We start from the raw sequence: 13,905 nt of genomic DNA, 5'->3' as shown, positions 1-13,905 counted from the left end.
TTTATCTTAAGCATGATATTTAAGGATACCTTCCTTCTACAAATGTATCAATCAACCCTCAAATTGAATTTTCCATGCTTGGTTCACTTATGTTACTTAAAGATAATAAAAAGCCTTAGAAATTTTGTCTTAAATATTGGCAAAAATTCAGAGACGTTTAAGTGCTGCTAAGTAAGGAAGTGAATCTGGGTAATTACTATGCACACACAGTTTATTACAATTTGCCTCTCACTATCCACTATCACCTTCTTCTTTAGTAGTAAACTTTCTGATTTTTAACTGAGCACATAGCCAACCAGAATATATCAAAATATAACTTCCAAGTTTCCTTAACTAAGTATTTTCATAAGACTATGCTCTAGTTAGGAGGTAGGCAGAAGTGGAAAATACAATTCCTACAAAATATCCTTCGAGAGGAGAAAGGTGCCTTTCTTCACCTTGCTCTCTGCTGGTAGGAATGATTATGATGGCTGGAGATTGAACAGTCATCTTGGACCCCAGGTGGAAGTGCCATGAAGATGGTGGCCAAAATGGTCTATAAGGAGCCCAACACCTGATGCTGTGACTACAGCCCAAGCCCTGGACCGACCACCTCCAGACCTCTTTTGTAAGAGAGAAAAACTGAGCTCTATCTTAAATTCCCAAGTTCCCTTTATCTTCGACTTGCTGTCACCTGCAGCTGAACCTAATTCGAATAGATACAAGGAGTCGTGCAGAAGTGCAGAGTCCATGATTACAGTCATGCAGAGTGGAAGCTAACTGGATAAAGGCACCAAGGTGGTTGAGGGGTAAAAGAAAGCTGAAATCCAGCCTGCCCTCTCCTTTCCAAGCTCTGACCTGAGCCTGTGGCCCTGTAGAAGAGTGAAATATTGTCTAGAATTTAGAGCAACATTTTCCAAAGTATTATCTGCACACTTCTGGAGGCAGTGGAGATGACTTGAGGTAGTTCCCAGATGTACTTAAAAAAATATTTAATATTAAATGGGCCTACACCTCATGGTAGTTAGTGCTCCATTCTGCAAGTTCAGACCTCCATGCTAGTTAGGATAATAGGGAAGGAAGGCGTTTATTGAGGGACATAAATGAAAGAGAACAGAAACTCACCAGAGCATTTCATTAGGCAGCATTATATGGTGGCTACAGTACAAGCTCTGCAGCCAAGCTGCCTATGTTCAAATTGTGGCTTTCACAGTGATCAGCTGTGTTATTTTAAGCACTTTTCTTAACTTCATTGTGTACGGCAGTTTTTGTAACAGCACTTAATGCGCAACAATGCACTGAGGGTTTTAATGATTATTACAATGCCTGACATATAATGATGAATAAGTGTAAGCTATTACTACCACTTGGGGAATTCTTTAGCAAAGAAACCAGAAACCAGCCCTATATAGCCACTACTTGTTGAGGGCTTATAGTTTGCCAGGAATTATCCATACCTGACTTTATTTTTCTCATAAGGAAGCTAAGGCTTAGAAACGTTCAGCGACTTTCCCAAAGTTATACAACTAATGTATGTAGCCCTGCTGTAATTCAAACTCAGGTTGGTTCTTTTCAGCTAAGATAATTAAGGATGGTAGCCAAAGCCTGTAAGATTTCACAGGCTTCCTCTTGTATACCCTCCATGTCCCCATTCACAACAGGTACTGTAGCAGCAAACTCTTTCAAGCTAAGGTCTGTAAGGAGTGAAGGATGGGCAGATTGGAGAGATTAAGAGCAGCAACTGGAAGGGTGGGGGAGGATGGAGCCGGGGAGACCTGGGAAACTGCAAAAGCATTCAGCCTGAGCTGAGAATCAGGCAGAGTCCCACTTGGGACTTGTGGCAAAATGGGACAGGCTGGGAAGCTGAGCAGACCTGCAAAGTGCCTCTTGGTGATTTATATGAAACAGTGGACTCTTAAGATAAGGTTCACTTCTGTTATTCATTGCTTCTAAAATATTGTTGCATTGTTAAACACAAAATTAATCCTATAATTTAGTAATTTTATAGTTTATAAACTATCAGTTATCCGATGGCTTTTAAGTAAAGGATTTGGCCATTTCTTTACATAGAGTCTAAACAACATCCATCCAGCAAGAAATCTTTGCCTTTGTTGCAAAGACGTTATTTCAACGTTTCATTCAAAATGCTGCAAATCAGCACCTTTGGTTTTGCCAATTTGCAGAAAAGTAACTTTACCAGTTTCTCTTGAACCGTTAAACGTCTGTCCTTTTAAGGGCTGAAAAAACGTCCTGCAACTCTGCTCACCTTTCCCGAAGTAACTTTATTCGCTCATCAAAATCAACATCAGGGGAGGGTAAAGTCTGACTTCAGGAAGGGCGACGGCTGAATTGTGAGTTATTCCTACCATGCTCCCGGGGTTTGGCGAGAACGAGCACTTGCCGGGGCACCTCCTATGAACTTTTAAGTGTCGGCGCTTAGAGCCGCAATGCGGCCACCTTCGCTGCACCTGCCGGCTTAGTGGTCGGCCCAGCAACTCCGTCCCGAGGGCCGCTGACTCACCCCGCCGCCCACGTGGCCTCGGGCGGCCTCGGTGCAGGCCCGGCCGCCGCCGCCGCTCGCTCACCTGGGGCGGCGGCGGCGGCGGCGGCGGCGGCTGCGGCGGGCCTACTCGCCAACGCTCACTCCCCTGGCCGGAGGGCGCCGCCGGCCCGGCTCTACAATTCCGGACAGCCCTCCTCTGCCTCCCAGGCCCAATTCCTGCCCAGAATGCGACGGAGCCCGGGTCCGGCCCGGGTCCCCGATGCCGCCTTCCGACTCGCGCCCAGCGGCCTGCGAGCCGGACACAAGAAAGGTACCGAAGCCCCCCACGGAGTCGGCGCTGGCGGCCTCACAGGCGCGCTTCCTCCGCGGCGCATGCGCCCAGGGGCCGGCCGCGCGGCCCATCTCCGATGACGTGGCGCTGCGGAGGCGGAGCCAAGGTTGGTGGCGGGAGGGTGGGGGAGGAAGAGCGAGGTGAGAGCGGACGTCAGAGTGGAGAGCGGAAGGTCAGGGAGGCTCGGAGCGGAAGTGAGACTAGGGAGCCTGTCCGCCATTGTGGACCCGAGAAGCGGAGAGCGAGAGGGGAAGAGAGCGTGCAAGCGGAAGAGACGGGCCCCTTCCACCGACTCCCGAGCGCCAGGCCCTCTTTCTGGCTTCTCAGCGAGCCGGCGGCAGCGGCGGCGGCTGGAAGAGTCTCTCGGCCGAGGGCGGCAGCCAACTGCTGTGAGTGCACGGGGAGAGGCCCAGGCGGCGGCGGCGGCAGTAGCAGCAGCAGCTCTCGGGTTGCGGTGAAGAATGTCAGCCACTAGCGTGGATCAGGTGAGGGAGCAGAGGCCGCAGGCTCGGCGAAGGCCCGAGCCCCGGAGCTCCACCCTCGCGTGGCGCTTCGGCTCCTCCCCGTCGCCGCCGCTGCCGGGCCCGTAACGGTGCCCCGGGCGCAAGTTGCTGCGGTCCCGCCGCCCGGGCCGGGGCGTGCGCTCTGGCCTCGGAGCCTGCGGCCCAGGCTGGCGGCCGCGGGGCCGCGGAGGGTGGGGGCAGGACTGCGCTCCGGGGCCCTCGGCCGCGTCCTGAGGGCGGCAGACGTGGGGCTGAGACCAGGCAAGCTCTGGGAGACGGATTCCGAGTGTCGGGTGGGAGGTTTAAGGACCGCGATGGTTGGGAAATCGGTGGCGATGGAGGATGTGGTGGGTTTCACTCCTACGCGGATTGTTTAAAATAACTTGTCTGTGACAGCGTCTTTGATTAACACACTTTTCGTCTCTTCCTTTTTTTTTTATTTTTCCTTCTCATTACCACACCTTTCATCTTGCTACACAGAGACCTAAAGGGCAAGGAAATAAAGGTGAGTTCGTATATTTTTTATCTTATTTCCCATTGTTGGTTTGAGGTTACTTTTAAAGTGCGAGAAGGCCTTTTTGTTTGTTTTTGCGTTCTCTCTCTTTAATTTTTTAAAGGCAGGATTAGAGAAAGAATTCATCTCGGCTAAGGCTCGGCTAAGGCAGCCAAACGCTATCCGAAAGTTTGGTAGTTCCTTGCTTGGAAGCCACGTTTATAGAAACCAGAATGATACAAGAAACCGTTTTTATTAGTTGTATTTCACTTAAGGAGGTATTGTCATGAATGTAGTGACATTAAATTTAGTTTGTATTATGTAACTTCTGCCACACATTGTACAAATGTATGTAGATAAGTGGGTATTTTCTTCGACTTGTTTGGTTTTCATTGGAACAGGCAACTCACATGGTGTTCTGTGTGACATTAGTGAAAATTGTTCTGTTAGTCACCGGTTCTGTTGAAGTCAGTCACATTGAGGCAATAGCCAGTTAGATATCAAAACTGAACAGGCGTGTCATCTTGCTATGTAGTCCTGCAGGGTTTGACCCAATAAGATATTTTAGAAAGGACTGGGAAGGAAATAATTTGTGAGGTTCCTGCCAGGATTGTATGATTTACTCTTTAGTTAAAAGGAAAAAAAGTGTAATTGAAAGTCAAACGTTTTAAAAAATAAGTGTATTTTTTGTTTATTAATATGGAACAATACAGTCAGCTGACTGAAACATGACATTAATCATGTGACATTAGTAAGTGTAGAACAATAACTGCTTTCTTGGGACAGTGCCAGTTAAATAACATTACAGTGAACTATATATTTATTACATTTTTATGATAGGGCTTGAAATTAGACTAAACAGAATTATGCTTCCTGTTTTTTATTTCAGTAGCAAGGTATTACCACATCTACAGTTACCCTTTAGATGTAAGTTCAGTGTTTTTATTGGTGCTCTTTATAGTCTTAGGGTATTTATTAGCAACTGCAAATTTGAAAGGAACGTGTTTTGTGTACACTGCTTAGTTAATTTTCTTTGAGTTGTACAGTTTTTTTGTGGATTTTTACAGGATAGATGTATGGCACTGTATTAGGTATAGGTAATAAATTCATTGCTTTATTTGGTTAAAGATGTATATAAACAGCAATTGTATAGAATTTAATTTTTATTTTAGACTTATTATCTGTGTTGTAAGCATAAAACTCAGAATTTGTTATTGTTGATTTAAGTGACTTTTAAGAAATCTGTTTGTAAATCTAAAAAGAATGACCCATTAACTTCTTTTTTGCTGGTGTGTCCATTAGGAAGTATATAAACTTGGACATATGTGAAATATGTGGTCATTATTGCCTAGCATAAATTATTTTATCCTAGATCTGTGGGGAGGTGGCACTTTGCAAGGCTATTTGAAATGCTAAGTGTTTTGTGTTACCTGCTTTAAGGTAAGTCTGCAAGTTCTATGAAGTACTTGTTTGACAAAACCAAATAGAGCATATACAGCATCGTAAGCCATTACTGTATTACTATAAGTTTGATTTGGGACATAGTCATTTCATTTAGGTATGTCCTCATGACATCTTTGATACTAGAGAGATAAATTTTGTATAAACAAAATTGTGTATCGATGACAAATATTTATTGGTTACTAAAATTTTTTTAATCCATGAGTATCACCTCTGTTAGATGTATTTAGACACACATACAGAGTATTTATTTGGATAGCTGTTTATTCCAAGAAATTTTCTTTGTTTCCCCCTTAACTCCTCAGTTCATAAATTCATCCGTGGATAGAACGATGGACTAGGATTCCTAGGAGACCCGAGTTCTTATACTGCCTATGGCTACTGACTTGTCAAATGAGCTTGAACACATTGCATCTTTTGGTCAGAATTTCCCCTCTATAAAATTAAAGTAATAATTCTAGCCATAAATCCTATTGTATGTCATGTGGGTTGTTGTAGTTAAAATAGTCCACTGCTCTAGTAGCCATGATATTTGCTGCCTCACCTTGTCTATTGTAAGGTGCAGGAAGACTATTGCCTGAGACATGGCAGGAGGGAAAACTGTTGGCCTAAGAGTATTGGTAATCATTTAAGACGCTTTAAATTGTTAAATACTACAGGTACACAAATACACATATACATGACTTGTATTTTTATGCCTCTGCAAGGAGAATTATAAGGAGAAGGCAGCATCTCCAGTGAACTGATATACAAGTAGCTATGTGTGTTTGAGAAAAACTATTCTACCTTAGTTGACTTGGTTTTCAAGCTAGTAAAATTGATTTATAATTATTCTGTTTACTTTTATGCAGTAGAAAGCAGTTATTTTTTTTGAACTACAGCCCCAGTGTTCTAAGAATATTTTAAATTTGAATTCAAAACTTATCACACTTATGAAAAATACATTTCCCTGAGGAATTATCAAAGTTTTGAAAGCATAATCCTTCTTAGTTGACAATTTGATTTCAGGGACTGTATTTCCTTTCTTAATAGTCTTCAGTTGACAGCATTAGCCTAACACTTGGCTTCAGTGTCTTTGATTTTCTACTGTTTTTCTGTATGTTGTTAAATGCACTAAAGGATCATAAATTTGAAAGGAATTCTATATCAATCTCTTTGTAAGGCAAAAATGCTTCATAGTATAAATAATACTTCAGATTTACTTGTTTATAAGTTTGAATTCTTTTTAATTGATTGTCCCTGTGTTAAATATAGAACTCTGTTATCCTTGGCCAGGGTGGTACCGCAGGATAGTAGAAATTTAAGAATAATTATGTACCTTTTGGCCCATAATTTAAAACTGACTTCATATCACTTTTATTTATTAACAAGTAGAATTTTTGTTGGTGGAATAAAAGTATATGGTTCCTTTCCCACAGGCACCACAGATAAAAGTGTCAGATCCCACACTCAGGTCTTGCTGTCTGCTTCCTCCTATCCCTTAAGTTTATAAATAGGCAAATATATGGAAAGGAATTTATCTTTTACCACCTCTTCTCCCCTACCTCTCCCAACAAATATTCATTGTTTGGTACTGCAATTTAAAAGAATTAGGATGAATTTTGGCTATCTTTTAGTGTTTCAGAAAAGTAGTGGAAAATGCCTTGTATTTTGGCAATATCTTTTGTATCCTCTCCCCACCCTACCCCTACCCCCTCTGGAAATGATTGCAAAGCACTTTACTGTTATTTTAGGCTTCATTTTATTAATCCTCAAAACATTCCTGTAAGGAGATAGAGGGTATATGGTATTGTCGCTGTTTTTGTAGGTGGGAAAACATGATGCACAGATCTGTTGACTTTCCTAACTTGATGTAGTCAGGACCAGAGCAAAGAATCACCTGGCTCCTAAGGCCCATGTTCTATCTTGATTTGACTCTGCTTCATAGAGCAGAGGAAACAGGCGAAGAATCATGTAAGTCATCTGTTCTTTTTTCCCTGAAGAACTTGTACAGACTATGGAACTGGCTTGGATTTCATTACTGTTTAATGGCTTTCAGTCTCCAAGACATTAGACTGTCATTAAGTAATGTTCAGAACCTAAAGTCTTTAAGACAGCTGAATTTCTTTAAGAAAGGTATGCTTCTGAAACTCAAGGGCTAGCATCTTATTCAGATTCTAATTTGATGCAAATTGCTTATCAGTATGTGTGAAATACAGCAAAATAAAACATTTTTTCCTTAGATTGACATAGTCGTTGAATAATCTTTTAGGACTTCTTAGACATTTTAATGCATCATTTGTAAATGACTCTGGACTGTACTTAGTGTATGAGAATATTTTCTTAGTCTCAGCCTCTTACGAGAAAGAATAGAACAGAGGAAATAAGTAAGAATAGCAGTATAATATATATTTAGATAAATTTTAAGTAGGTACTTTTTTACTGTTTTAGCAGTGTGGACTAAATTTCTGAGAATCTAATGGATACAAGAGATAATAGTTGTAATTTTGAAATGGGTAGCTGTTTCAGATACTGTCAGATATGTACGTACCAGTGACAAAAATGTACCAGTCCAGGAGCGTAGTGAAGACGTTTTTTTCAGGAGTAAATAGACCAGGCATAACTCTCTTTGATAAAGGAGTGGTAAAGGGGAACAGATATGTTAGAATCTCTTGGGCTGAAATGATTAGCCCACCAGCAGTAACCTCAGATACCCTCTGCTTTAATTTTGTTTCTAGTGGCTGTTACCTATCTAGATTCTGGGGAGCACATTTAGCTCAACTCTGGCATTAATGCAGTCCTTATCAAATGCAGTTAAACCACCTCAGTGGAGCCAGGATCACGGTGACCTTTGGGTTTCTCATGTAGTCTTTGAGGGGCAGTGTAGAATCATGAGAGGTCTACTTTGAAGGCTTCACAGAGTACTATTTGTACTATTTTTTTGTGTAGATCGTTGCTACTCAGTGGGTGGCAAAGAACTAAGGGATTTTACCTAGCTTTGCTCCCATGCCTCTTGTCAACTTGTGTATTTCATTTAAGTCTCTAAACTTGTTGCAGTAATTACAGAAAATAAAGATTTGTGACGTTATAGAAGAACACATAAATCCATTGCTCCTAACCTTAATTTATAATACTTTAAATATTGTATTTAAAAATACACTGCATTTTTAAGCAATAAATCTTCAGTTTTTGAGGGGCTTTTTTTTGTTTCTAAGGGATTAGTCGATTGGTCATAAACTTGTTTATGTGGTCCTAAAGTAATGTTTAGTCCTGTTTGGATCTTGTAATATTTTATGTAATAATAATATCTAAGATTATTAACTACTGTCATTGAATACTCAGATGAGATGAGGTAGGTACTATTAATAACCTCCTTGAACAGAGAAAATAGAGTTAGACAGGCTAAGTTACTAACTAGAGATCACTCAACTTCTCAGTGTTGAACTTGGGATTCAAACCCAGGACCTTTTTACCTCACGTCTGCGCTCAAAAGCACTGAAGACAGTGTCCAGAACAACAGCTTTGTCTAGAGCATTTATGGAGGTGATCTCTGAACAAGTATGGCATTAGAAATCATTCTCTGACTGGTTTTCTTATCTGTTGTAAGAGTAATCATGGTTATCTTTAGTGTCTCAGTTTTATTTGTACTTTCTTGTGAAAGTCTTCATTGTTTTTTGTTTAGAATTAAGGCCCTTTTTATTTAGATTTTTTATGATGTTTATTTATTGTGATATTGCTTCAAGTGAATTTTAGCCACTTTCTTTAACTGGAGACATTTAACATATTTAACTTTGGTTACCAAACGAGGTTATTTTCCTTTATTGGACCAAGTAGTACAGTGAAACGCAGAGAACATTCAGAAATCTATCTTGTCAGCGATACTGCTTGAAGTGGTCATTTTAGGTTCAAATATAGCATTAGCAAACCCTTCCAACCTTTTAATTTAACTGTTTGCTTACTACAGTGTTGAAATTGGATGTTTATGTTATGTTTTTAGTGATGGGACGTATATATATAGTTTGTATAATCTTGGGCTTTTATATATGAGATTTGTAAGTTTTTGGTGGCATATAAATATTTGTATCTAAAACGAAGTTAATCCTTAAGGGGGTTTTTAAATGAAAAGAACAAAGAACCCAGGGTAACTTTTTCTGATTTGATTTGAAAAATATTGAAAATATTAGGTTATTTTGTGAGTTTAATAAAGAAAATTAAAATATATCTAATATAAACATATTTTTTAGTTTCAGTACAAAACGGTTCGATTCATCAAAAAGATGCTGTAAATGATGATGATTTTGAGCCATACTTAAGTAGCCAGACAAATCAGGTAAGTCTGACAGTCCCATATTTAGAAAATGAAACTTATATTAGTATTAATTGATTTTTTAAAATAGATATTTTAATTGAATGAGACAAACCATAACATGACTGAATCTAGTGTGCCTATACAATAGTGAATGGCAGTTGCAGGTTTACGGCACAAGAGAGTTCTTTGGAAATTGTAGATGGCTGAAACTAGATTATGAAATATAAAGATTTGAAGATGAGCATTTGTATATATTGTGTTTAGATTTTGTTTTTGACTGTTGAATTTAATCTTTTAATGCTGCTGCCATATTTCATAGCCAAAGCAAATTAAAAGGTTTAATTAGCTAGAATTTTGTTGAAGAGTACTAGGTTGGTGCCTGAAATTTTTGGTTAGTGTAATTAAAGTTTTAATATAACCCGGTAACATAGGGGATAGAATTAAAGATATTATAAACACACTTGCTTATATATTGTAGCCATGGAGAATTTCATCAAGTCAAATAACTGGTGGCTTTTGAGCTTCTTCTGTGTTTGAATTTTTCACAAATAATCTTGTGAATTTGTAAGCAGGAATAATTTAAACACTGACAAAAAAGAATGGTATTTTTTAGTCTCTATTTACCATTTCTGCATCTCTGTTAATAAAAATGTCACTACTAGAAATAAATTTAAAAAATAAACTTTCATTATTAACTAGTTTCTTTGGAGAGAACATTCTGGAATCAAACTGCTTGTGTTGTTTTTCTTATAAAAAGATACATGAAAAATGTACCTTGAAATCTTAACCTAGATTTTTTTTAAACTTATAAAAAAGAAAGGAACCAAATGTTACAGAACTTTGCAGTTGCAGAGAAAATGTGAGCAAAAAGTAGTTCCCAATTTGTGGAATGTACGATTATTTTTAGGACTTTGGAGAGCCATGGTTATGTTCAACCTGATCTATGTTTATTTCTCTTTAACCACTCCCTTCTATCTGTTGATCTACATCCCTAGCATATGTTGGGAGGGAATAAATAAATGAGAAAATAAAAATGGGTGATAAAATTTATGAGTTTGGCTACTTTAAAAAAAACGAAAAAGTTCATTTCATTCTTACGTAATTTATCTTTGTGATCTCAATGACAAATTTACTTTCCACCTAAAGGTTGTGAAAGAATATATCACTGGAAAATAGGGGAAGGTCATTTGTTGTGAAGTGTAGTGCAAGTTTTAAACGAAATATACAGTACTTTGTTTTATTTGGGCCATTCCAGTAATCTCAGTTAACATCCCTTATGACAGTGTTTCCAACTTTTTTGAGAAATTCTGATATAATGAGGTATCGTAGATATTCTCCTAAAAAGATCTCAATTATCAGATAAGTTTGGAAAGTTTATTAGGTTTAAATAATTGAATTGTATTTTGCTACTTGGTTTTATACTTTGTGTATTATAATGTAAAATGAATTTCTAAGGCAAGGGTATGGTATGAATATTCTCAGACTTATGTTAAAACTCTGTTTTCAAGAAGTTTCAATGGATTATAAATGTTTGAGAATTGCTACCTGTAAGAATCTTCTTGTTTTATTTTGTAACAGATATTTCATAATTTATTTGTCACAGGGGCTTAGAAGATTGGTTTTTTGGCATTCCGCAGAGATGCGTCAGGTCTGCCTAGGGGAGATCTGGGGAGGGTAACCTGGATCCCACCCGTGCAGCAACCAGAGCTGTGCTTTACTTTTTTACGTGTTTTAAATGTTGTAATTCTGCATAAGATTTCACATAAAGTGTTGGAAAGTCATTATTTTTTAAGACTATGAGGGCATTTACCTTAGTGAACCGAGTTTTTAAATTGTATCATAAAAGTTTCCTTATGTTTGGGCAAAAACATCTATAAAAGGTTTGTTTTCATGTGATGTTTAAATGGAAGGTCGTGCACTTTATATTAATTAAATCACTTAAATTAATGATGTTTGAATCAATGTAATGTGCTATTTAAAGAGAAGTGTTAAAGTTTGATACCAGTAAGGCTATATTTTACCTCCCTCTCTTTGCCAGTACTAATGAATAGGTTTTTAGCAATTGTCTTTCTGTACTAACTAAAAATAAGTGTCTAACCAGGGTACATATTTACCTTTTGAAGAGTGCGAACATTATAGAATGTTAAAAACTGAGTTTATTAGAGAGCAAAGTTGAAAATTATCTGAAATTTTAAAGATAAGCTGTACAAAATTTAAAGTTATAATTACGTAGATAAAATAGAAAAATTTTTACAAATTGATCTTTTAAAGTGTAATAATGAAAACTGGATTAATTGGTGAAATATATCAAGTAATTATTTGCAGATGTTAAATTTATGCAAGTATTGATAGCTTCTTGTATTGACCTAGCTGAAAGAATTGTTTAAAAATTTTTCCAACTAAATACACAGTATGTCTTTAAAATTAAATCCCTTCATCTGATTTTAGTATTATAAATAATAAAAATGATATTCTTTAGTCTGGAAAGGTTTTTTATGTTTGCTTTATATACTTAGATCTAAATCACATCAAACCCAGGGATGTTTTAAAAACAGGTTGTTGGCCTTTTAATTCTGTGGCAGCATATTTCTTCTATTTTCTAGTGCTCAGTTTCTTAGGGAATAATTTTAATGGTAATTTAAAAAGTAAATGTCCTTCAGGGCTTAAAATTATTTCTCTATAGTTCCTCGGAATAATCCGATGATTAAGTTGATTGAAAATTCAAATTAATACTGTTAAAGATGCCGTGTAATTTGTGCGTATAAATTTGAAGAATAAATTGGAAAAATGAAATTTGAATTTGTCTGCTTGTATATATGGGGAAATAAATTCCTAGCCATGTTTATCAGAGAAGAGGTATTATAGAGAACTAAGAAAGTAAAGTAATGTTTTTCTCTGTCCCTAGTGTTACTGCCCTTAGGTAACGTTTTCATTATCTCTTGTCTGTTGGAATGATTTCCTAACTGGTAGCTCCGTATTGCTACTCCGTTGCTGTCGTCATGTTAGAGGCTTATGAAAGCGCCACCACGATGTATTCATTCTATGAGTGCCCTTAAAATGGCTGCACTTCCCTCCCTCCCTCATCTTTGGTCAACTTTATCTAACTTATTTAGGGACTAGGACTTACTGTTTTCCAAAAATATGAATATTTTCTGACTATTTTCTTTCATGATCTCAAGCTTTCTATTTATATGTATGATTTGGACACACAGACTTTCATATGAAGTCCTCTGATTTTCCTAATTACCTGCTCCCTCCTCTTTGTACTAGGGTGTTTTGTTTTGGTTTGTTCTTCCTTCTGTAACAGTACGTATCAAATTGCAGGGTAAATATGTCTTCCCTTCTAGACCTGTGAGGTGCTCTAGGTCAGAGACCATGTTCTTTATCTTTTTGTCTCTAGTGGCTAGCACTGTATCTAGCATATAGTAGGCACTCATTAAGTATTTATTGAATAAATGAATTAGGTTAACTGCTAGAATTAGGGAATGAAGAAGTATGGTTGATGAAATATTCAGATTGAGTATAATGTATAATACATTTTTTCTTATGACATCTGTGATTAGATATGCGTGTATTATACTTTTTGAGAAGTACAAGAATGTTTTTTAAATAATAGAAGAAAATGTACATAAACGTTAAAAGTACCCTAAACTTCAGTTAACTTTTTGTTGTTAATCCAGTACTGGAGTTTGAAGTACCTCAGATTCTTAATGGAAAACAGTTTCCGTTTTTCTCTGCAGATGTGCTGTTATTGGTGAATAATAGCTTAACCTTTTTTTTTTAATAGAACTTCTAAGACATTGCACAATATTCTTTCTTGGAAGTTGGGATATTTATGAAGTAAAAATAGGTATTAAGTCACTATAATTGAAAGACTCAGTTATAATTGAGTTGTATTAAAGTGCCTTCAGGTCAGAACAGTAATCATGAATATATTCTTACTGTTGTTCAAGTTTTCTTTGAGATAGTAGAAAAGCAGTTGACCTACATCACAAGGCTAAGAGATGATAATTATAAATGATTTTGAAATTCTAAGGAAGAATTCTAAATCTTTTCTGTATTTTAGTTTTTAAATTAAAAAATGATTAACTCCTGTACTCCAGTATAGCACTTTGCAATTAACAAATAGATTTTTAAAAATCTGTAATTGACTAACAAAGAAACAGGGTTAGAGAAATTAAATGATCTTATGATCACTGACATAGAAGCTGGAAGAGTACAGAATTGAGCCCATAATCTTGACTACAACAACTACTATAATCATACCGTGACTTTATCTCTTAAAATCTGTACTAGATTTGAGTGAAATTATACCATGTACTTGGTGCTTAATTTACATTTTAAATT

The 13,905-nt window shown here is 37.6% G+C and overlaps 1 protein-coding gene across 11 annotated transcripts in view; it reads left to right on the top strand.

Moving 5' to 3' along the window:
• The first annotated feature begins 2,949 nt into the window (after positions 1–2,949).
• YTHDF3 (YTH N6-methyladenosine RNA binding protein F3) overlaps positions 2,950–13,905 on the top strand; it is a 35,886-nt gene continuing 24,930 nt past the window's right edge. For 2 of the 11 annotated variants that reach the window (XM_057734979.1, XM_057734975.1), the window contains exons 1-5: positions 2,950–3,298; positions 3,797–3,821; positions 7,078–7,223; positions 9,494–9,579; positions 11,162–11,206. In XM_057734979.1, coding sequence (XP_057590962.1) covers positions 7,166–7,223; positions 9,494–9,579; positions 11,162–11,206 — 189 coding nt within the window. In that variant the 5' untranslated portion in view covers positions 2,950–3,298; positions 3,797–3,821; positions 7,078–7,165. Of the gene's footprint in view, positions 3,299–3,796; positions 3,822–5,181; positions 5,250–7,077; positions 7,224–7,791; positions 8,808–9,493; positions 9,580–11,161; positions 11,207–13,905 lie in introns of those variants that run through there. The other 9 variants (XM_057734982.1, XM_057734981.1, XM_057734976.1 and 6 more) reach the window with 8 other exon arrangements.

This window comes from Hippopotamus amphibius, chromosome 5 (assembly GCF_030028045.1).
Source record: "Hippopotamus amphibius kiboko isolate mHipAmp2 chromosome 5, mHipAmp2.hap2, whole genome shotgun sequence".
Lineage (NCBI taxonomy): Eukaryota > Metazoa > Chordata > Mammalia > Artiodactyla > Hippopotamidae > Hippopotamus > Hippopotamus amphibius.
Note: the sequence above shows the minus strand (reverse complement) of the source record. Positions and strands in the feature narration are given on the sequence as shown.